This window comes from Ciconia boyciana, chromosome 4 (assembly GCF_034638445.1).
Source record: "Ciconia boyciana chromosome 4, ASM3463844v1, whole genome shotgun sequence".
Taxonomy (NCBI): Eukaryota; Metazoa; Chordata; class Aves; order Ciconiiformes; family Ciconiidae; genus Ciconia; species Ciconia boyciana.
In genome coordinates, this window is record NC_132937.1 from 28,967,347 (window position 1) to 28,990,905 (window position 23,559).

The window sequence follows — 23,559 nt, forward strand, 5'->3', positions numbered from 1 at the left end:
GCCATATTCAACCAGACTGCAAACAGCAGCCTTTGTGCATGGTGGATGGGCTTTTGCTGCAAGGAGCAGAGGTGGTGGCATGTGAGGAGGAATGCTTTCAATACCATGTGCTTCAAAAGTAGTGCTTGTGAGCTTTGCTTTGCGTTCCAGCAGCTGGGCTAGAGCTGCGTGTGTGGCCTTGCTCGGCACAAATGAAACCAAGGCATCCATATGCTGTACATTAAGAGAAAGAGTGTTTGATCTCCTGCTCACTGGCTCACTGCTCAGATGCTCCCTCTTCCTCTCCGTAGGAGTTTTGAGGAGTACAGAGCCCAGTGTCAAAACCTGTAACTCTGTGTGTGTTTATCGACTCTGTGATGGGAACTGCAGCGCTTTTAACACAAAACAGTTGAGAAAATGTTGCTGGCCACAGCCACAAAACCTGCCCTCATCTTTTCCATGATGGTGGCGGAAAAGACAATTTCTCAAGTTGTATTTTCCTATTTAAAGGCAAAGGGAAAAGGACTGCCAAAGTGGATGGAATTTAGTGCAACTGATGTAACTCCTGGGTTAGTGAAGCAAAACGCAAATCTCCTCTGAGTGCAGGAATTGCGGCTGTGCATAGCCAAGGCCACCACGAAGCCACTGCAGCCCTGCATGGGCAAGGGATAGCTTGGGTAACACCAGGCTTCAAGCCTGCCACTGGGTTGCTTATTGTGCCATTGCTTACCATGTATTTTGGAGTCACTTATTGTAGTCACATCACCCATTAATGTTATGTTCTGCTAAGAAGCTACAGACATCTCTGATCCACGTTAAAGACCAGGGTGAGATGGAAGAGGAAAGCTCCACTGTGTAAAGGACTTGCTGTTTCTTGAGCATTGCCCCATGTGGGTTGGGAATCAGGCGATACTGTAACTTCAAAGTGGTACAAAGGGGAAGAAGCACAAGCAACAACCAGGTAACAATAGAAATGAGTTTTATTTTGTAAAAAGTTATAAAATGAATATTGTACAAAAATAAAGTCTGTAGAGAACTTTGATTGATTAACACAAATGACTGAGACATAAATCACAGGTGAAGTAAAAAACTCCAGAGAAGCACACTCCTGTCTTCAGTAAGGTCTAGAAAACAAAAAAAAAATCACAAACTTTACCCTTTTGTATTTTGAACATAGTGATTTGCTTTGGTTGCAGTCTCTTCAAGCTGCGCAGAAAATGCTTTGGGGCAAGTTTTCAGCAACTGGAGTTGTACCAGGGCCAGTGAAAGCACACCTCTGAGCGCTGCACCCAGCTAAATGCCCAGCAGTGCAGCTGACCCTCGGCTTAGCAGGCCTTTACTGCCCAAATCATGCCAGTGCTGGCGGTGGTATCAGCTGTACCACCCCTGCCTAATGTGGAGGGTAAGGTGTCCCTGTGGCAGTGCGAGCATGGACCCTGTGGGCAGGCTCTGAGGCTGCCCTCTGTCAGCCCAGGAAAGCAGTGGAGGTCAGGGCTGAATTACATTTCATACCTGGTACATCTTTCTATGCCTGTTCTGGGCTTTTTTGACCTCTAGACCATTCTTCTGTGGCACCCCGAGGGGCCCAGGGCAAAATGAGTATGGAGAGCCATTGCATGCATGAGATAAAAGGTCAGACTGACCATCTTTTTTTGTTTTTCAGTAGGGATTTTTTTTCTTCCTGTTGTTTTTGTGGGAGTTGATGCTTCACTGGTTATCAGGTATGTCTAGTGACCTGCACTGCTGCTCCTTCAGGAAAAAAGTCTCCAGAATGAGAGTTTGCATTAGTGGTCAGGTATGAATGCCTTTGCTGTACAACCTCCCTCATCCTAAGGAAACTCAGACTTTTCTGCTGTGTGGGTATGATCCTGTAATGTTTCAGCAAATTATACAAAACACTTTGGTTATTTTACACAATTGTTTACCTGCAGGCTATACTAAATCCAGGGCTAACTAGTAAGAGGAATTTAACCTCTTGGTTAAATGGTAACCTATATGGAAGGAAAAGCTTAAATAAATATAACAAGAAATTATAAGGCTAAATGTGATTATTTTCCATTTGTCAATAGTTATATGAGGTCAGTTCACAAAAAAATGTGAGAAAAAAATGTGGCTACATTTAAAATATGACTAGAATTAGTTTTTATAACAAACTGCTAATGTTGAGCCAAGTCCTGCGACCCTCACTCATGCAGAGCCATTGCTGCTCCTGCACATGTATGACTGCAGTAATTATCAAAAGTATTGGTGAACAGGAGGAAGGGCTGCAGGCTTTGGCACTACATTTTATGAACATAATCAGGATTTTGTTTAAAAGAATAAAAGGTAAAGTAAGTGATTTTTTTGCATTCAAGTTAACACTTTCAATCAAAAGCATGGACCGTTGTTCCCAACTTCATTGTCTCTCTGTATCTTGCAAGCACCTTCTACTTTGGCACCGTTGAAAAGAAACTTTAATAAATAAGGAAAGGAGACTCATTACTGAACTGTAATAAATAACAATAACTTAAGCTCAATAAATATCTTCTGTATATTTATGTCTCTGAATGGATGCATTGCATCTAATAGTCTCTGTTCACTCACAATGACCAAATAGAAATGTAGTTACGCAAGTGACGTTAGTCCTTTGTAAACCAAAAGAAACACATTTTGTGTAGGCCGGGCTTGTTATTTCTCTTACTATACTAGGAAGAAGTGCTTAAAAACTCAACTTGTTTTCATAGGTAGCAGAAGAATGAAATCCTACACTCATTTTGAAGAAACATGAGATGGAAATAACCAAACTTAACCAGTAAGTGGAACTGTTTTGCTTTGTATTGATACTGGCCCTAGAGAACTTAAGCCTGGGAATTTTGATATTTGTCCATCATCTTACTTACAAGATTAATCTTATTATAGTTTAGAAGTTGTCCTAAGTGCTTAGGAACTGCCCTTCAATGAGCAGTAGCACAATGTCTTTCAGTCTTTCAGTAAAGCTGCGGGCACAGGGGATGAGTGAGGTACTCCTAAGCTATTTCCCAGCTAAGCTTCCTGGCATGGATGGGATAACTACAACACAGCATGGTACAGCAGGGTTGTGGTTTTAAGCACGTTCCTCATGGATCTGAGCCTCAGTGACGGTGGACTGTGTCAAACGGGACAGGGAGCGTGCATGCCATCCAGCCATCGGCATCTCCACCTGAGCTTTTATTTACTTTCCCGTAGGATGTCAAAAGCCTCCATCCTCCTACCCTGCCTTGCACGCCCCCCGGGCTCTCACGACCCCTCGTTCTGCGTTCTTGGTCCTGTTCTCCACTCTGAGCAGACGCTTCCCCGGGAACCTTGGTCCCTCTCTTTGCATCGTAGCAGGAATGCAAAACTGGCGCTGCCTCTGGCATGCAGCCGTCAGACGCATCCACACCTTTTTGCGGAATGTTTTTTCAGTATGTGGTAAACCAGGTTATCGTCCAAAAAGGACAGGTCATCATCAAAGGCTGTGGGTCTGCAACAAGCTTGCCTCACTTTGTCAGTGACTAGTTTTTTCTTTCTGGTTAAGTTTTTTAAAATTTTGTCATAGGTGGTCTCGGCTGCATCACAAGATCCACTGCAATATCGGAAAATTAGCTCTTCTTTGGTTTCATATCCCAAATCCAAGTCAGTCACATTTAAATGTATTTCTGTTAAGACACATCCTCGATTTTTGCCCTTTTGGTTCCTCCTTCCCTTTTTGCTGGAATTCTCTATGTTTGTGGCTGTGTTTTGCCGGTTTCTCTCCCGCCTAGAAAAAATCGGAGTCTGTTTATCTGGAGACCTCCTCAGTCTTTTAATGGTGGCTTGAATAAAGTCCACTACCTCATCAAACTGATCTGGATAATCCTCTGGCATATTAGCTGTTTGGGAAATAGAGAAAAGGCTTTGTCACATGTCAGTTGTCATTAAGTTTGTCCATTTGTGGCTCAAAAACGTTAGACACATGCAAGCTGCTCTACCCATCACTTCAGAGAGTGCACCCAGGACCCTCAGAAATCAGGGAGAATTTGGAATGGTTTAGATCACCATGGAAACTCATTTGGGGAAAAAGAAATGAGATATGTATGTATCTCTGTAGGTGTCTGCTGATGCTTGGTAGCACTCCAGCACATCTTTCAATATTGAATAAGCCCTGTCAAAATAAAGGGAAAGAAAAGCATGTCATGATATAAATATTAGTTAATGGGTGTATGAAGCTACTGTAGAGAGGTTATACAGGCTCTTCCCAGCAAAGCAGCAAAAGGACAAGGTTTCTTTAAAGCACTTTTGTGATTATAATTGTTAATTGTCTTTTCACACCAGCAGTGGTTAGTATTGCCAAAGCCACCTATCGATAAAGTTTTTGGGCAGGACAGAAAGAGGAATTTCCTGGGGTGCCAGGCTGAGCTATTATTCCTGGCTGAATGCCTGCTTTTTTACTGCTTCTAGGGGATAATAATTATCAGAGCTTTTGAAAAATTTCTCATGGAACTATTTCATATCACAAGATGCTGATTAGATTGAGTAGAAATTGGTCAGAATAGAAGTATTATGTTAATTTTCAAGGGAAATGTTATTAATGCATTTACTTTTTCTGAAGTTAAAATACCTGTTTCATACTCTACCAGTGATAAATTATTCAAGTAAATTAAATGTTGAAGTCAATGAAATGTTTTGATACTAGCAGAATGAACCACTTCAAGGAGAGTGAAATTGAATGTGTTCTTCTGAAACATTCTGAGATTTCAGCTTTTCATCATGATTTGGAATAAAATCACATTTTGAAATCTTTAAACTTCCCATGGACTAAATCCCTCAGTGTGATCTGCTTTAGTGAATATAGTGATTTAATGGAGGGTCAGGCTGTCAGGAGCCCGTGTGTAGGTGCCCTTATGTTGTATTATTAATGACTGTCTCTTAAACACGTAAACAACATTGCAGTATTGAGATTTTTTTTTTTCTCAGTCATTGTGCCAAAAATCGAGTCTTTGAGGATTCACTTCCTTTGCAGTAAGACCTAAGAGGATACTTCTTTCTGTACTTAACTCCTAAGTGCCCACCGACATAACAGACCAGTGTCACGCACCCGGCCCTGCATGTATGGGAGGTCCATCTCCAGAAGGACCCCTACAAATATCCCAGGAACTGCAAACACTGGGAAAGGTGATACCTGACACAGTGCACCTGGCCGGGGATTGGTAACTCCACTGAGCCATGAAGGCTCTCACTCGGTCAGGTGTTGAGATAGGAACAGCTCCTTAGGCAAAGGCTCAGCGCCACATTTCCCTAATGAGCACTGTAACAGACAGGAGCCCTGATGGGAGACCAGCCAGCGCATGTACCCAGCCCACACGCGGTGGTGTGGGCTCTATTAACAGGAGAGAGGAAGACACGAGGCTGCCTCCCATTGCCTAGCGAAGGTGCATCTTCATATCCTCAACAGAAGCACCAAATATGCAGGAGATGGGAGCAGCAGGATGTTAACTCTGTTAGTGCAAAAACCTGCTGAAACACAGTGCACCTGCATTTAAGGAGGAATATGAACCCCACTCCAAAGCAGCCACATCCTAGAAGCCCCCTTCCATGATAAAATAGGGATGGAACAGAAGTATATGGTTTTTCATGGACAGCTCCAGCAAAATAGTATAGACTGGAAAAAGAGTAATGAAGGCAGGCAACCTTGTACCTTCACATGAGGGTGGCACATGGGAAGCAGGATCCTATAAACTGTGGAGTTTGGGACTGGGAAAAGTGAATTCCACTGTGTTTTACAGGTATCCAATGCTAATGGCAACAATCTCCCAGATCAGTGACTGTCAAAAGACATGAAGGAGGGATGGCTGCTATCTGTACAGCTATATGGGACCTGAACAAGGCAGGATACTGCACCAAGCCTCATATTCCTGTGACACCAATGGTAAGTGCACCCTTCTTGCACTCCTCTGTCATTACCTCTGTAGCAGGTACCAAAATACCCACTATGAGCCATACCTACTGGAAGGTGGTAGCTTGGATAGATGTGTCCATTGGATGCACCACCTGGCTCTGTTGCAGGACAGGTTGGTCTGCCTACACCATACGAATACTGCCCTAGTGAGCAAGGTCCAGGTCAAGGCGATGGGTGGGCAACACTCCTTAAAAGCAAGAAGAGGCAGACACCTTGCTAGACTCAGTCAAGCAAAATGACCCATGTGGAGCTGGCACAGCCCCCATCACTGAAGTACAAGCTTGGCCCTGGCACAGATACAGATGGAGAGGGGTTTGGCAGGAGGCACTTGTTGCTGGGGGACTGGGTGGTTTCTAGGTTTCTTACGCAGAAGCTAGGTTTCTTAGCTTATAACCCAATAGGGGAAGGATGTGGCCCTGAGGAGGTGGCTCTAGCTGTGCCATTCTCCACTCGCACCTTCAAATTACTCCCTCATACTACTGTGACTACCCCAGCCCACACCTCTGTCACATACTCCTGGCCAAACCTTGTAGCAACAGTATGACACCAGGAGACGTTGGCTGTGGAGAGTGAAATACAACCATCAGGGAAGTATACTAGGGTTTAATGAAATCCATGCAAGGGTCAACCTCAGGAAGGAGCTGGGAGATTGTTACAGAGAAAACCAACCTATACGTGGAGACTCTTGTCTGCAACTTTCAGCCTCATACTTAACCCACGGCTGGTATGCTGCCAGTGCAGCAAGGGGAGTAAGTGTCCCCCACATAAGAAGGGAGAAACAAAACTGTGGATTACCTGAAGAGATAACAACCCAACTAGGCACATCGTTTTTAAACTGCTTGCAATTCAGGTGCAAAAATGTCACCTACCCCTGCAACAGTGCTATATGCAGGAGTCTACTTTGGTTAAACATTAATCAGACAGTTATAGGGTCCAAGCACTGTCCTGCCCAAGCCAATCCAAGTATGCCCTGGAGGGTAGATAAAGAGGGGGAAAGGCCCATGTTGTGGACCGTGTCCCTGCTTGGAGCCCACACTGACATCTATCCTGGTTCATGTGTGATGACTGCCCCAACTGCACCAAGGGAGCTAATGTTGCTGAGAGCCTTCTGTGCTGCAAGTGGCCTATGATACTTAAGGTGGAGGAAACACACCGTAGACGAGCCCTATGCAACACTGCTAATGCAGGCATGGGGTGTCAACATTGCAGAAGGTGGAAGCAGTAGGGGAAAAAGTAGATCAAGTAATCAAGCCAACAGGGTATCCAACTAGAGGAGTCCTACCTACACACATGGACTTGCTGCAACCAGAAGATGGGGTAATTGGCAGCATGGCTATTCCCACTAATCTCACTGGGGCTCTAACACAAACCATACAAGAAGCGCTCCAAGCTGTAACCTGGGATGAAGCGTGCGTGGCTGATACATCTAACGGAGCCAAGGATCCCTACTCAGCTACATCCCTATTGTGCAGCCCTATTGCAACATCAGGCCACTTGGGAGATTTGCTGGGAGGGATGCCAGCACTATACTATGAGTAAGATGAATGCCAATTTTCTGTCTTCAGGGTGAACTTCCCCTTTAGCCCAGGGGATTGGAAAATATCCCGGGCAGATATCCAAATCTGTCCAGAGGACTCCTGCAGTGACCCCCAGTATTTGGAGATTACATCACTGGAGGAGACACAAGGCACATGGGTGATATTAGGGAACTGGTGGGTGGGCACAAAGCCCCCCTCAAGGAAATGTGCTGGACCTATCAACCCTGGTCAGTGTCTGCCTACCTACAACCAACACATGCTGTTACGGGACTATGTGTGTACACGACATTAATCACAATGGCAGCTGCATTACTGGGCTACCCAGTGAGTCCTTGCAAGTTGTTGTAAGCAGCAACACCCTCTGCCTGTGGAGCCCCAAACTAGTCATGATCAATGCAACGATGCACTTTTTGGCACATTCCAACTGGACTGCCAATGTGCCCCAAGTTTGCTTCCAAAATTTAGCACTGTTCGAGGAACACTTCCAGTCCCCGCAATCAGCCAGCCTCTGGCTGGTACAACTGTGAATTACTATACAACGCCACAAAGCCAAATTTCAACACACACAGAGCAGCGTGGCCCTGTGCTCGCAGTAGCGTGTCAAGCGCAGCTGGACCCAGCAACGACTGAATCATGGACCCAAGCAATGGGGCTCATACTGATCAGATGTGGCTTGGTGCTAATTTCCTGCTGCTTAATAAAACGTAGTCATCGGTGTGACTACAAACATTCACCGAGTGGCTCTCAGGGGTTTGAAGGAAACCTTGACAGCCAGGAGTGAAGTAAGAGTTGACTGAAGTAAGGTTGAGTGAAGTAAGGTGCCATTCATGACTCAGTAGAGATATTTGGTTGTTCAATAAGTATGGGTGCGAAGCTTGAGAGCCCGAAACAAAATGCTGTAAAAAACTCTTGAAGTAGGACCCTGGGCAACCAAGTAGAAATGCCAGCATTAACACCAGGCGTGGCAGGTTGAAACAAGGCACTAGAGGTAAGTGCTAAGGAAGCCACCACCAGACATCATACATGAATAAGCAATAACCACTGACCAAGGACGAAAGACCATGAAACGCTAATGGACAGCAGGGAAGGTGGAGAAGACTGACAGCAGCACTACCCCATCCTGACGGGCACTTGGTAGATGTTCTCCAGGGATGCCGAGACCTCTCTGCACCACAGCCACCATGTGCCAAGCACTTGTTTGGTCTCTGCACTGCGGTAAGTGCTGCTGGGGGTGAAGAGGGTGCTGAGCCAAGCTGCATGGCTAGGGAACACCACCACACTCATAGGGGCTGCCTTGGCATTGAGTGCTGGTTTGCAACCTGAATAAAGCCACTTGATTGAGCCATGATCTGTTTTACTTAGTTACCCCTCTGTCTCAAACACTGTTTAAAAACTGTTTATAGTCTCAGAATGAAGGTCAACAGCCTGGCAGCTTTGCTTCTCTAATACTGCATGGACTGCGCTGACTTGACTGTACAGCAGACAGAGCTTTCTGTGGGGATTTCACACCCCTGGGAGAAGCACATATTATTATCCTTTCCTGTAACATACACAGTTTGCATGTGTGCATATGTGTGTTGTATTTACACGTACACACATACAAATATAGCTAATTATACACACGCATATTTTTTCAAAACAAACTAGTTTACTGACAACACTTGCCTTCTGGTGGAAAAGCTGAGAGAACAAACACATGACAGATGCCTGTCACAGTGTACGAAGTGCCAGCAGAAAATGCTCAGATACTACAGCAATAAAAGCAGTAGAGTTCTCTGAGCAGTAGTGCCTGGTCCCAGGCTCGAGGGTGTGAAGGAATTAGAATTTAAAAATCCAAAGCCACCTAGGATAGGATAAGATAGGGTGGGATGGGACAGCACAGGATGGGATGGGATGGGATGGGATGGGATGGGATGGGATGGGATGGGATGGGACAGGATAGGACAGGATGGGGTAGCCCACAACACGTGCTCAATATAGGTTAGTGAAGGTTGGCTCACACATACATGAGTGTGATGCACCTCAAAGTAGGCATTCCCCGAGGGAAAGGACCATACATCCTGGAAATGTAAAATCCTCCCTCAGGGGGCACAGGGCCTCTGTGTATCTTGTTCACAGCGTGGGAAAAAGGCTCACAGACACCACTGGGGCAGTGTGACGGGCTGAGCCCCACCACTTAGACTATGGTGCCATTCAACACCCACAAGACTGGCGCAAAGTCATGAGGTTTCGTTTGGATTTTATGTCACGTTTCTGAAAGCTGTTTCCTGACCGTCCAACTCCCTGGGCAAATCCCTTGAAGGCAGTCTGTGTGTGGGCACGTGCACGTGTTTTTGCACCGTCTCTGCCTAGCACCCCTCCAGCAGGAGCATGGGGCAGGCAGCGGTGCCTGCGGGAGCTGCGGCCAGCACGTGTGTCCCGCTCCTGCTCATCTCGCTCTCCTGCGACTCCCTTCCATGCTCCCCCTTTCAGTGCCGTGCCAAGAACTTGACCACCCAGGCAGGAACAGGCAGAGCCTTTTCCTCTGGTGGCAACCAGAGCATGAGTTGCTTTCTAGTGCTGGAGTATCAAGAGTGGAGGCTATGGATGGCAGCCCATGTGCCAGCCTGCCTCTGGACACCTTCTCTGTCTCCCATGTCCAGCTGAACCAGGGCTCTTGATCTGCCAGGAATTTCTCACAGGATCAGGGAATGAATAAAAAAGTAAAGAAGGAAAGAATGAAACATCACAGGACTGGTGAACATAGGAATCCAGAAGAGTGACCAGGCTGGGCACAGAGTTGGTCAACACCAAACATCCAAAACTCAAACAAAATAACATCCAAAAGTCAAACAAAAATAAAGAAATGAGAATCACTTAAAATACTATTAAAAAACCAAGAATATTTTCATCTTCTGCTTGCTGTTTGCAAGCTGTTTGCTTGCTTTCTGAACCTTTAGGGCACGCTCAGATCATAGTTTTGACCCAACTTCTCAGGTTAGGAACACCCCTCTTGAACGCAAACTGAAATTCTCGCCTCACTGCTGCTCTCTCTCTGGAACCTGAGGCTTTGACCTGCCCATCCCCAAGCACAGTCCCTGTCCCCTGGGCACTGCAAGAGCTGGCAGCGTGTATGGGCACAGGCTCCTGCAGCCAAACACCCGTGGTGCTCCCCACCAGCCTCTGCAGAAAGCCACCCCGGAGCTCTGCTTCAGGCACACAGGGAAACGTGCCTTCCTCTGGGCATCTTCCCCGCTACAAACCCCCCAGAGCCTGCCTTTGCATTTCCAATTAATTAGAGACACTGCGTGCCAGCAGGACCGGGATCTGATGCCTGCGCTTTTTAGAAGAATAAATTATACAGCGTTCAGATAGACTTCTACATAAAATAAGTCTAAATGTATATCCAAACCAAACTCGTCACATTCTCAAGAAAATAGTTTCCATTAAGGAAAAACGGACAATTTATTTCTGTCTGTTCAAATGTCATCACAATTACATTTTGTAAAACCATTCCTTTGATTTCACTAGCAACAGATTTATTTTAAAGACAAATATTCCCCTGCAGTGGCAGTAACCCAGCATGGTAGAGCAAGAAACCATCAGTTTGTACCTGACCACAAATTGATTTCAGTGGGAAAAGATGGATCTCCAGCTTTTGAGAAAAAAATCCAGTTACTCATTTTGGTGCCTGGTTATGGATTTAAAAGGCTAACTACAGTCTCTTCTGACCATGCTGTCTATTATGGTTTACAAGAAAAGCTTAAATTCTATTAACTGCAAAATAATAACTGATATAAGTGGGGTTTCCTTTTTTTTTAAATCTCATAAAACTTGACGTTTTAACTTATTTGAAACTGTTCGTACTTTATAGAACAGTTTTCCATACTGATCTTGGAAAAATGTAATCACATCACTGCAGCATCATTTGGCACTTTGCATATCTGGAGTTAAAGTGATGTAATAGAAGTCACATAATCTATACTAAAAATGATAAAATTAAATTTTTATTTTACATTGTAGCTTTTATGCATGCATTTGTGGGATTGCATAGCTACTACATCAAAAGTTCAGGCCAAACGTTTAATTGAATTACCAGGATATTTCACTTAAGCACAGCTGTCTTTCAATTAGAGAAATTCAAACAGCAGCATTCAGACTGTAGTTTAAAGTACAATTTCAAAATTCAAGGGGGTTAATCCAGCTCATTATAATGATAAGCATTATTTAGAAAATTCAAATCCAGATCTGAGTTAGGATCAAATGGCCCTTTTTCAAAACAGTTCTGGTACTTTAATCTGGAACCTTCTTAACTAAAATATTTTAATCTCCTTTCTTTCCTGGTTGTTTTTTTAAGTTTCCTCCAAAGTTATACTCACAAAGATGTTCTTCTTAGATCATTTGCTAGTGGGAAATAGACAATTAATGTGCCTCAAACAGTGACTGCAATGAATCATCCTAATTTTTTTGTTGCTTATGAAGATTACTCTGGTATACCATTTATTAATTAATTATTTTTGTATTTAGCTTGCTTTGCAGTAATGTTTTCAGGTACTTATTATAGTGGACATGCCCTGTCTGAACACAGAATCTCCCCATCTCACACCACAAAGGTGTACTTTAGGAGACCCTCAGAGTAACCTGTTTGTGGAAGTGTGACCTTAGTGAGGTTAAAATTACCAGTGTGAAGATCAGTCTGCTTTGTAAAGTAAAAAGGTATGAACTGTGGTGGGGATAAAACATTTATTTTATTAAAAATGAAATATTTTTCAGGAAAAACAAAGCCTAACATGCAGGTATCAAAGCAAAGGCAGGTGTTAAAAATAGTTATACTGAAAAGTTTTCATGATTTAAACAATTAAAATATCACCTCTCTGAGGCATGACTTTGCTTTAATGCCTTGCATGAAAATCTGTGAGGCTGAGTGAAATGGAAACCAGTTGGTTGTGTCCATTAGTAAGTAAACAGAGCATCAAACACACCAGGGTCATCTCATCTTTAAATGTTTAATACAGCTCTGGTTCACTACCTCACTCCCTGCCTCACCAGCTCCCAGAAAACACTGCGTCCTCCCCTCCGACTCAGAGAGCCCTTAGAAATGGAGCCTCTCACCGGTGTCACTTGTCTCTCATCAAGGTAAAGTGCTAAGGAACCTAGAGGATGACTCCGGGGCCACTCACACCAGTCAGGTACGATAAGGCAGCACTGGAAAAAGGCACAGGGTTAACCTACCTGGTGTGCTTGTTCCTAATGGAGCAGCCAAGTTTTGTGTTTGTAGCTCACTAGCTAACCCTGCTGCTTCCCATGTGTTGGTCATAATGGCAAATCTGCAGAGTACTTCGGATTTTCACACTGCCATGCTTGGGAGTGCCTCCCCTTGCATCCTTCGCCTGCTTTCTCACAGGTATGAAATGCTGGTTCCTACCAGGAGAAGAAAGGGGAGAAACAACAGGACCATCATAATTGCTGCCAGTTGGGGGAATGACCTGGTAACAGAAGGAAAAAGCAAGGTCAGGTGAATTGGGTGAAGTAAAGGAAGCTGCCTTGCAAGCTGACCTGTCCACAAGAGTTTCTTGTTCTTCATCCGGTCCAGGCAGGGTGGTTCACAAGATCCTGCCCAACTTTGGGCTGGCACCCGAGGCTAGATCCCTCCTCTGGCCTCTCTGGGGTGGGCAAGAGAGTGTCTCATCTGGCCGTCAAGCAGCAAAGGAGCAGCAGGAGGATGTGGTCTTGCCTCTGATTCAGAGCTTTGAAAAACCAGCTCTGAGGCACTGAGGAGCAGACAGCTTTCCAGTGGTCGCTCTTGAGGTTTTGTGACAGCTCCTGCAGTAGCTGCCAGGAGCCCGTCTGCACTAGGGCCTTATTGTATGGGGCTGTGTGGGTACTCGAGCACCCACGAGGCAGTCTCTGCATCTGAAGCAGTTATGGCATAAACAGTGTAAAAAGGGAAAAGAGAAAAAGTGGCAGTGCTCTGCCTGAAGCCAGTGATCGAGCAGGAGCCAAACCTGGGCAAGGCACATACCTGCCTGTTGTCTCCTCACTAAGGCCTTGTACCCCTCCAAATCCACACCATGCTGAGTAAATGCCCAGCTTCCCAGTGAAACTTGTGTTTACGTTTAATATTTTGGTCTGTCCCAACCCTGCGAGAGCCCCATATGAGTATGCATGAGTGGGACCCAAAACCCATGACCTCTATTAGCAAGAACGCATGCAGCCAGCTAACAGGCACGGCACTGAGACTTTAATGGAGGAAATACTGCTGGTAATAAAAATAAATTCTCTTTAGCATTCCTGGTGCAGAAGTGATCCATCCCAGCCCTCGCATGACATCAGTAAACCCCCACATTGGTCACCCAGCCCCACTTTAGTGCCAGCTCACTGAACAGGAACAGCGTAACAGAAATAACAACAGAAGTGTCACTGCAACAACAGCTCAACCCTACTCCAATCAAGCAACTATTCCCGGGCTGCCTGTGCTCTTACACTGCATTTCCCATTGGGTTTTAGGAGTGTCCCCAAGAAACAAACACAGGCAGCAAAGCAGCAGGAAGGGACCCTATCCCAGTCTCTTCCCTGGGGCAGTAAAGCAGAGCCATCCGGGCAAAACCATGGCTGATGGCCCTACTGTGACAATCTCTGCTCCTATCAGATCTGACCTATAAATAATATGTGTTCTTCTACTGTCGCCTTTCACTACCTGCATTTCAACCTGTTTACAATAGGAACAATATGAAAAGTTTTAATATTGCAGTTTGGAAATTGTTGTTCTTATAATAATCAGTCCCTCGCTCTAGAACAGGTGCTATGTGCTCCACTGCAGGAGGTCTCACGTTGGGATGTGTGGACCACGACCTGTCAGATGGTGGCGGCAGCTGCTCAGAGGCAGCCGGGCTCCAAAGAGCTCTGCCACCTTCCCAGCCAATACGCTGGATCCACACCTCCCAGTCAGAAATTTCCTGAGTAATTGCTGGTTTTACCAAAGAAGTCTTACACGCTTGGGATGGGAGCAGAGGTAGGCCAGATATTTGTATGTAGCTTGTTAGTTAAAGTGGATATGACCAGCTTGCCTCTAAAAACATGGCCACCTGAGAAGTTTTGGCATACCTGCTGCAACACTGCCTGGCTCAGACACAGGAAAACAAGTATTTTGATTTCAGCGTTTGCTTCTTTTAAAGCCTATTCCTGTTCAATAATCATTAAAGCATTTGTACAAGTCCCACTGACTTCAAAGAAATGTACCTGCAGGTTTCAGTTTAAGTGCTGTACCAATACATACAGACTAAGGCAAAAGCCTAAATATCTGCTAGTGTCATACAATGTGGCTTTATTCCTTAAAATGAATGCTGATACTTGAAATGTCTTACATAATTCATTCTCTGTCCTTGATCTTAAAAACAGACATACTCTAATATATATTTTGTGCCTTAATGCTTTGTTTGTACCTGTCTCAAATCTTTTTGATTCTATTTTCCTTCTTCTCTTTGTAGGACTGGATTTCCAAGAATCATTGAAATCTTTCCTTTGGTTCCCCTTACCAAATATTACTTGATCAGAAACTACAGCTGGTTTTGTCAAAAATGACCATTCTGCAGTGTCAACCATTCTACCAGCACTAATGTGGCAGTGGCCTATTTGGATGTCCGATGATCCTGAACATGGTTATGTTGCAATATTTAGTATTCCTCATTTATTACTTGTCATTAACTTATTACCTCAGAAGTATGAGACTCCTCAACAAGTGTAGTTATATGGGGTTTTGCCTATGTACTACAAGTTTTAAGTTGCAGTTGCTTGGTAGTGTGCATGGGGGATGAGGACTGGATATTTGCACTAGATATCCATCCCTGATCATCTGCAGTTATGGGGGATGGGACTCAACCCCAATGGCTTCTCTCAACCTCTGTAACTTTAAATATCTTAAACCTACTTTATGCAGTCCTAATCAGGAACAGTATAATTTACAAAGACATTACAACCTATCAATCTGAGGATCCTATTCTAGTGGACAAATAATGCCTCCCCTATCAATTCATCAATAGTCACTATACAGCTGAATTCTTCAGCCTTCCAAGAAAGGTTTCACAGCTTGTCATCTGCAGACCCTGAACACAGGGATTTCTAAAATATATTGAAGAGGCCTACAAAAGGTGACCAAGAAAAGCATGTTCAGGTATGTTATCTAGCAACCCACACCTGCAAAACATCTAAAAGGATCCACACTTCCACTGAGAAATTTTTGAGGTCCCTAACTTGAAAAGCAACAAAGACATAAAACTTTAAACAAAGGATAACTCTTAGAATGAGAATGAAACCATATTGTCTTGCGTTTTACTCCTTTCCTCCTGAAGTCCCAGAATACCCTTCACAGGAGTATATTCAGTAGTTATACCTGAGACTGCGGAGGAATCAGCTTCTAGGGCTACATGCATCTGGATTTAACCAGATGTGTCCTGTTCTTTCTTTTTTCTAGAATTTCGCCCATGAATAGGCAAACTTGAATGCTTAAGATTTCTAAATGCCTAGATAACCTGGGCATGCCCATGCAAACAAACTTTACTATACATATGCTGGCCCAGGGACATATGCACACTTGGTCTGACACTGGCTGGATGCACCAGCTGTACTGGATACACACAGATCAAATGACACAGTGTGGCACCTGCTCAGTGTGACAGATACCTCTCCGATGCATTGGATTTACTGTGCATGGGCAGGTTACCTCTGTAGCTTCCCAGCATCTTAGACTAAAGCGCATATGCCACACCGTAGGTGTGTTGAGCAGGAAAGCCTGGACAGAAACATGAGAGTTCTGGTTCATAACAATGAATGTGCCTAATAAATATTGTAAGGAAGGAAATGCATTTAGTTGGAATTATAATTTAATACTGTTTTTGCCTTAAAGAGCCCTACAATATCACTGTTTATTCTAGATACCTTCCATACTAGTTGATAATGTTGCAGCTAAATGCAGTAACTTAACATTAAATACCCCTTAGCAGGGGTATGAAGAATATTTAACAGAGGTATAACGCACACATACCACGGTGTGTTATAGCATAACACACATGTCAAAGGAGCTTCAACAATAAATGACCATCCAGTGGCCATGGAGTAACTCAGTTGTTATAATGCAAAGAAACATCTTTTCCTTCTATTAAGAGGGAAAAGCCTATGATGAGATTTTTTCATTTAATTCTACATGCATACTGCTAGTTCTTACTAAAGATGCCCACTTGATCAAGAGACTATATATCATATCCTGGATCTTAGGATACCCCAGTCCTCACATACATGTTGATTATGGCCATACAGCAGCAAGCAGTTACAAAATGTATTCACTGGGAACTGCGTGTAAGTCAAGCCAAGTGTTTGGCTCCCTCTGCACTGTCATGCTTCTGAAGCTGCTGACTTAGTTTTTAGCTTATAGTAATTTGGTTTATATTTGTTCTGTTCGCAGTTGCTATTTAAGCTAATTGTGTCCTTCCCCCAGCAGACTGTAGCATGACGGAAAGAAAGGGTTTTCTAACTTTACAAATGCTACAGCTACTCTTCTTCATGTGAAATAAGCTATCCCATGAACACTGATGCCTAAAATGCCTACGAACACTGGATTAATCTCAAATACACTGCATTTATGGAGGCTACCCTCACTCCAGCCTCCAGTCCACTAAAAAATGCAGAAGACTGCAATTGCCAACACCCTCTGCCATCTCTAATTACTAATCTCTAATTACAGCAAAAGTCAGCACATTACACCTGATCAGCCCAGGAGGTTAGGACCTTGTCTGTAGGCTGGAACAAAGGAAGGTTTCGAGCCAATCTGAAAGAGATGGGGTAGCATCAGGTGACCTCAGAGCACTTCGCAGAGAAAGCAATCACATCAAATGAGAACACAAAAAGGTGTTGAGGGCCTGGGAAAACAGATCTGTGCTCCAGCAAGGTGTTTGGCCTGCTCTTAGGAGTGGGACTTGATCTCACAAACCACTAACCCCTGCTGCAAGTGGTGTATGGGAGACCCGACCCCTCTGGAGTAAAAGCAATGCACACCTTGGAGCATAACTGCTACTCCCCACCCAGCCTGCATGGGGATCGCTTTAGGGGAGAGCAGTGCACCCCTCTTTGAATGCACACAGCACCCAGTCCTGCTCAGTGCCCACACACTGCCCTATGCAGATGAGCCAACGTGGGCGATGATGGCACTCCCACCGCTTTGTGAGCTGCCTCTTGCAAAGGCACTTGGCGAAGCAGCTGACCAACAGTATCCACAGAGATATTAATACACAGAAGGTCCACCAGCAGATGAGCTGGGGAGCTGCAAGCATGCCTGCACGCTCACGGCACGCTGCCCTCTGCTTGTAAGAGAAACCTCGAAGAGGAGAGGGAAGTCTACACGGTGGAGACGCGACTCCTCTTGTGTACATCGTTATATGTCTTTCGTGTGCTTAAGGGTGTGTGCCACCAAATGGTAAGTGGAGAGAAACAAATATGTCAAAGACACTGACAGTGGTGACTCGAACAAAGTGCTGCTGCGTCAGGAAGGCAGCGATGTGCCCAGATAGGATCAGCCTCGTGGGCTCTGTGTTTGCAGACTGCTCTCCAGACACCACACACTTTTAAATCAACTAAAAACAGCACAAAAGTGGATCAAAGTATTTCACTGCTTTCTTACAGCGACCTTTCTGCAGGTCTCCCCTGACTCATCTGACTTGGCAATGTAGCGGAGAGAAGAGTTTCTGACTTTCGGGCACAGGTGCTGTGTAAACCACTGCTGTGTAAAGATCACAGAAACTCCCTGGATTTTCCCCGATTTCTGTTGTGAAGAACAGCACTGTTTACTTTCCCCTTGCAGCTAGGCCTGTCTATTTGTGATCTGCATGGTTAAGAGATCGAGACCAAACTATCAGCCCTTTCTGAAATTACTATCCTGGGTGATAACCTGCAACCCAGCTCTGCTTGGCAAAGCCTACATCTGTACCCTGGAAACAGAGATTTCTGGAAGAGGCTGTCTATTGATACTACCATAGCTCAGGTAAAACACAGGTCATCTTTCTTCCCACTTGTTTACCCAATCCACAGAAAAAAGGAGGAAACAATGAGAAGTTTTGGACACTAGGAACAGACAAGACTGCTATTGCTGCCTGTGCCCTCAAGCTGCTGCGGAGAAATCAGCTCACCAGGAACCATGTTCCCAGAAGTAAGTTTCAAGATAAAAGCAGGCATCGTACAAATACCATCACCCTGGAAAGATGGAGCATTAATGCTCTCCCACCCTGCATCTTCTGCCAGAGCTACAAACTGACTGGTGCCGCTTTCCCCCTAATGCTCTTCTTGCCACCAGTGCTGCAGCAGGCCTGTGCAGAGGGGACCGGCACAGCGGCCTGAAAAGCTGATTGCTACCTCTTGTAGGACAACTCAGTGCACCAGTACCTTCCCCGCCACGCAGCTCGCCATGGAGAAGAAGATCACCACGTGTGACGGCCCCGCAGCGCTGGCAGGCTGGAGGCCTGGGAAGAAGTACTTTTGGCTGACCTCCTGGTGTGGAGGGGCTGAAAGGACATCAGGGGCTGCTGGTCTGCAAGCAGCAGGAGACCGGGCTGGGATGGGAGGAGGCAGCAGCCTGGGAAAGATTCCAGCAGGGGGGAAACACAAGCAAGAAAAGAAAATAGAGAAGACTAGATGGGGAAGGACATAGATATGTGTGCGTGCAGACAGACGGAAGAGGAGATGGATGTTGGAGAGCGGATGCAGAGTGGAGTCACAGCACACAACTCCCTGCTCAGCGCCTCCACACTGCATTAGTCCGGCTCCTCCCAGAGAAACCAGAGCGGGGCTGCCCATGGCTGGAGCTGCAGCAGGCGCAGGGAAAGGACATGCCTCCAGATAAGGAGATAAAAATGAATCCCAATTACTGGATACTGTCTGCATCCTGCAACAAGCTGAACAGAGAGGGCTGAGCAAGGACAAAGGGAGCAACCTCCGAGCTGCATCTGTGCCTTAGCTAAGTGAACAGCTCCACAATTCACGTGAGTATTTTGCTTCTTACTGAGTCATATTAACTCTCACTTTAAAAAGCTACCGATGTTAGCATAACACTCATATACTGCTATGAAAATCCTGTATCTGCTATTGTAGGAGACCTATTATTAGCGAGGCATTATTATTATCTGTCATTTGGATTGTAAGCTGTCTTAGCGTGAGCCGGTTCATGTGGATTGCTCTGCATCAAGCTCCTAACCCTGCCACCGCTACTCTTCTGTAAATTTCCACATGGACACACTAATTTCGGGATCAGGATCCAAGGAGGATTTAATGAAACTCAGCAGCACTCCAGGATGCGTACAGTGCCTCCCACCATGAAGCCCAATCTCCATCAGGACTTGTGCCCACTACAGACAGTGAATAATTGCATTGGCAGGTCTGAGCAGGGAGAGGAGGCTGGAGAGGTGGGGAAGGAGTTTCAGTGCCTGCACTGCGAGGTGTATGTACCTGATCCTCCTCTCGGCTCCTTTGCATACAACTAACTTTCCCATCTCTCTGGGTTTTTCAACCAAAGGGATCTTATGACTGCCAGGAAGGTAGAGCTGGAGGTGGAGGGGAAGAGGGGCATTTCCACTGCAATTGCCAACCCCAAGCTTTGGAGGATGACTTGGTTTGGAGCTGCTGGAGCCAGACCAGAGCCGGTGACCCTGCCTGGAGGAGAAGTGAGGGCAGAAAGTGGGGGGGTCCTTTCCTCACCCTGATACCTGAGCAAAAGGGAGCGGGTTTAGCAAGACAGACAGCAGTGGCTACAAAGGGGAATGTTTCTTACAGTCACTGTGCACAGCATAGGGAGGCAGCAGGCTGATGGGGGAGAGATCGTCTTCAGGCCCCTCTACCACTGAAGGGGGCCCCTTGGGAGGCATCTTACCGGTGGGCAGGGGCGAGGTGGAGACCGTGTTGAGCAGCACCACGCAGACAGCAGCAACATCCCATAACTTCATCTTAGATCTCCTTCCAACACAGGCCCCTGGCAGACAGGAGAGGCAGGGTTAGCCGCCAGATGCTGCGCTCCCCCAGTCCTGCCCCATTCCCTGCCAGCCCCAAGACAAAGCTGGGCAGCCTCGCACCCTAGATGAGCTTGGTTCACCCTGGCCAGGTCCAGGAACAGAGCAGGGGGAAACAACCTGTGCCCAGCTCACCCTCCCATCCCCATCGCCTCCCAGAGCGAGGGAGGTGGGCTCTCCCCAGCGAGCGGTGTGGGAGAGGGCAGTGCAGGATGGCCTCTAGCCCCTCTATGCCCAAGCGAGCTGCTTTGGGGGATGCAGGCAAGCAGGTCCCAGGAGCCTGTGCCCAGGGACGTGGGGGTGTGACCGCATCCCTGTGCTGGCAGCCAGGTCACCTTGTGCTCATCCTCCCCCAGCACCCGGACAGCGCTAGGGCACCTGTCCTGGGGCTGGGTCAGGGCAGACCGGGCTGAACTGGGGTGTGGGGCTGCATGGCTTTGCCATGCTACAGGCAAACCTTCCTTTCCCTTTCCCTCTCCTCTCCTTTCCCTCTCCTCTCCTTTTCCCTTTCCTCCTTCCTTTTCCCTTCCCTCCTTCCTTTTTCTCTTTCCTTTTCCTCTTTTTCCTTTCCTCTCATTTTTCTCTCCTTTTCACTTCCCTTTTCCCCTTTCCTTTTCCTTTCCTTTTCCTCTTTCCCTTTCTTCTTTCCTTTTCCCTTTCTCTTCCCATTTCCCTTTCCCCTTCTGTTTCCATATTTCCTTTTTCCCTTTCCCCTTTCTTTTCCCTTTCCCATTTCCTCTTTGAAAGGAAAGGGAAATGGAAACATTTTCCTCTCCTTTTCCCTTTCCCTCTCATTTCCCTCTTTCTTGTTTCACTCTCCTTCTCATTTCCTTCTCCTTCTCTCCTCCTTTTCTTTTTATTCCTTTTCCTCTTTCTTTTCCCTTCTCCTTTCCTTCTCTTTTCTCTCCTTTTCCTTGTCTTCTCGCATTCCCTCTCTTCTCGCTTTCCGGTCGCCCCGCCCGCAGTCAGCCACGGCACGCACCCCAATGGCCGCCGCCCGGGGATGACAGCAGCCGCCAGCCCGGCTCGGCCCGGCCTGGCCCGGCCCGGCCCGGCCGGCGGCACAGGGCAGTGTCCGGCCCGGGGGGCGCAGCCCCGCCGGGGAGACCCGCGGTGGCCCCGGCTCCCGCAGCGGGGCCCGGGGCTCGGCTGCCGCCCGGTGCGCGCTTTCCCCACCGGCCGCTGCCTTCGCACCTCGCCGGGGCCGGGGGGCTGCGGCGCGGCCCTGTGCCCCCGGTGAGGGTGCCCGCCCCGGCTCGCCCACTCAGCCGCGGCCCTCGCCTCGCCCTCACCTCTGAGCTGGTCTCGTCGGACCCGAGATGGACATTAACGCCAGGGAGCCGAGCAGCCGGACGGGCGATGCATGTGGGCCAGGTCGGGGTCCGACCGCCGGGACTCTCTTTGCGCGGGGGGGAGGCGTGGGGATGGGAGGGGGGCAAGGTCGCAAGTCTGGCTGGAGGCAGAGGGGAGCCGCCAGCACAAGCTCCGGCGGCCTCCCCCGCCGCCGCCGCCGCAGGTGCTGTGGCCGCGGCAGGAGCGGCGCCGCGGGGGTCTCTGCCCGCTCCGGCCCCGGAGCCGCGCTCAGCAGCGGCGGGAGCGGCCCGAGCCGCGGGGAGCGCCGCCTGGCAGCGGGAGCTGGCTCTGGGTGCTGCTCTTGGGACCCTGCCTGGAAATCTGAGAAAGACACTCCATCAACAACTGCGGGGAGTCAGATGAAGACATCAGGGCTCCTGTAACGCCAGCTGGTCCAGCACCGCGGGGAGCCGCGCACCGCTCGGACACGCACGCAACGGCGGGAAGGGGAAATAAATAAATAAAAAAACCAAACCACGAAAAAACACCACCCCAGTCGAGGAGGGAAAAAAATAAATAATCAAACCACCCCCCTCAGCCTGCTGGGACAATCAGAGGCCGGCACTGGGATTTGTAGAGCCGGTAGCAGCAGCAGCGAGGCTTCCTCCTCCAGATCGGGGGTCCCGTCGCGGCGAAAGCTTAGATCCAAGGGGGGAGCATGGCGGGAGCGGCGGGAGGCCGGGCCGGTGCCGGTGAGCGCCCGCTCCGGCTGCCCCGGCTGGGCCTGGGCGCGCCCGGCTGCCCGGGCGCCGGCGGGGCCGGGCGGGGGGGCGCGGGGCTGGGCGAGGCGCGGGGCGCGCCGCACCCGCGGGCGGAGGGGAGCACGGAGCCGGACGCACGGACGCGGGGGCTTTGCCAGGGCGACTCGGCGCCGCAGATGGATTTATAGGGCCCTTTGGCAGTGACGCGCCCTCCGCTGATTCGCTTTCAGACCCAAACACACGCTGGCCCCCCGCACCGGACCCCGCGGAGCCTCCAAATATCTCCCGGCTGAAGTCACCGGCCTGACATACCGTGCGCTGCGCGGACGCCGGCGCAGCCCCGCGGCACTCGCTGGCCCCGCGGCGGCGGGGCCGGGCAGGGGTAATCCAACACCGCGCCGCGGCGGCGCATCCCTCCCCAGCACTGTTCCTCCGCGCTCCTGCCGCGGCCACCGCCGACCCCGGCGGGCCGCCCGCCGCCGCGGACGAACAGACGCACGGCAGCGGAAAGGCCGCCCCCTCTTCTCCCCTCGCCGGCCGCAGGTGCGGCAAGCGGGGGTCCCCCGCCGGCACCCGCGCTGCACAGCCCAGCCCCTGCGCGCCCTGCACGGGGGGCGGCGGTTTGACTCGCTGGAGGCCGCTACAAAGTCGCTGTAAACAGTCTCGGCTTTCAGCCCTGCGCCGTGTATTTATGACTCACCCAGTTGTCTGGAGGTATGAGGTCCTCATGTCGCCGGTGCTATGAAATCAACGCGGCGCAGCCCGGGCGGGCGGCTGGGGAGCGCGCAGGGCTTGTGCGGCGGCCAATAACGCACTCCGTCTGCTCTGGGCTGCTGCTTTTTTAAAATTTTTTGCTTTTGGATATTGGGGGGAGGGGGGCGCTGGGGTCTGGGATGGAGCAGCGAAACCCTCAGGAGACCAGCTCGCTCCCGGAGCGCGCCGTGTCGGTACAGCGCCGAGCACCGGAACCCACCGCCGCGGGGGGGACTCGCGCTGGGCATGGCTGGGCCCGGCCGGCGGCAGAGCTGCCC

General features: G+C 48.3%; 1 protein-coding gene across 4 annotated transcripts; it reads right to left on the reverse strand.

Moving 5' to 3' along the window:
- Positions 1-975: 975 nt before the first annotated feature.
- Positions 976-23,135, reverse strand: GDNF (glial cell derived neurotrophic factor). 4 transcript variants are annotated; one of them, XM_072860633.1, is made up of 4 exons: positions 22,841-23,135; positions 21,767-22,148; positions 20,240-20,437; positions 976-3,848 (listed from the first exon to the last, which is right to left on the reverse strand). In XM_072860633.1, the coding sequence occupies exons 3-4, from the start codon at positions 20,409-20,411 to the stop codon at positions 3,364-3,366; spliced, it is 657 nt and encodes a 218-aa protein (XP_072716734.1). In that variant the 5' UTR covers positions 20,412-20,437; positions 21,767-22,148; positions 22,841-23,135; the 3' UTR covers positions 976-3,363. The 4 variants fall into 4 exon arrangements, 3 of the variants coding, with proteins under 3 accessions (XP_072716734.1, XP_072716736.1, XP_072716735.1); XR_012042347.1 differs by lacking the exon at positions 22,841-23,135 and having other exon boundaries at positions 1,001-1,103; positions 3,210-3,848; positions 21,767-22,597; XM_072860635.1 differs by lacking the exon at positions 22,841-23,135 and having other exon boundaries at positions 20,339-20,437; positions 21,767-22,597.
- Between the last annotated feature and the right edge of the window lie 424 nt (positions 23,136-23,559).

What these genes read in the sequence shown, in the direction of transcription:
- GDNF (XM_072860633.1), bottom strand. Translation starts at nt 20,411, where the DNA reads ATGAAGTTATGGGATGTTGCTGCTGTCTGCGTGGTGCTGCTCAACACG. An exon ending in CTATGCTGTGCACAGTGACT is followed by an intron (nt 3,849 to 20,239) that starts GTAAGAAACATT and finishes TTTCCCAAACAG; the next exon opens with CTAATATGCCAGAGGATTAT.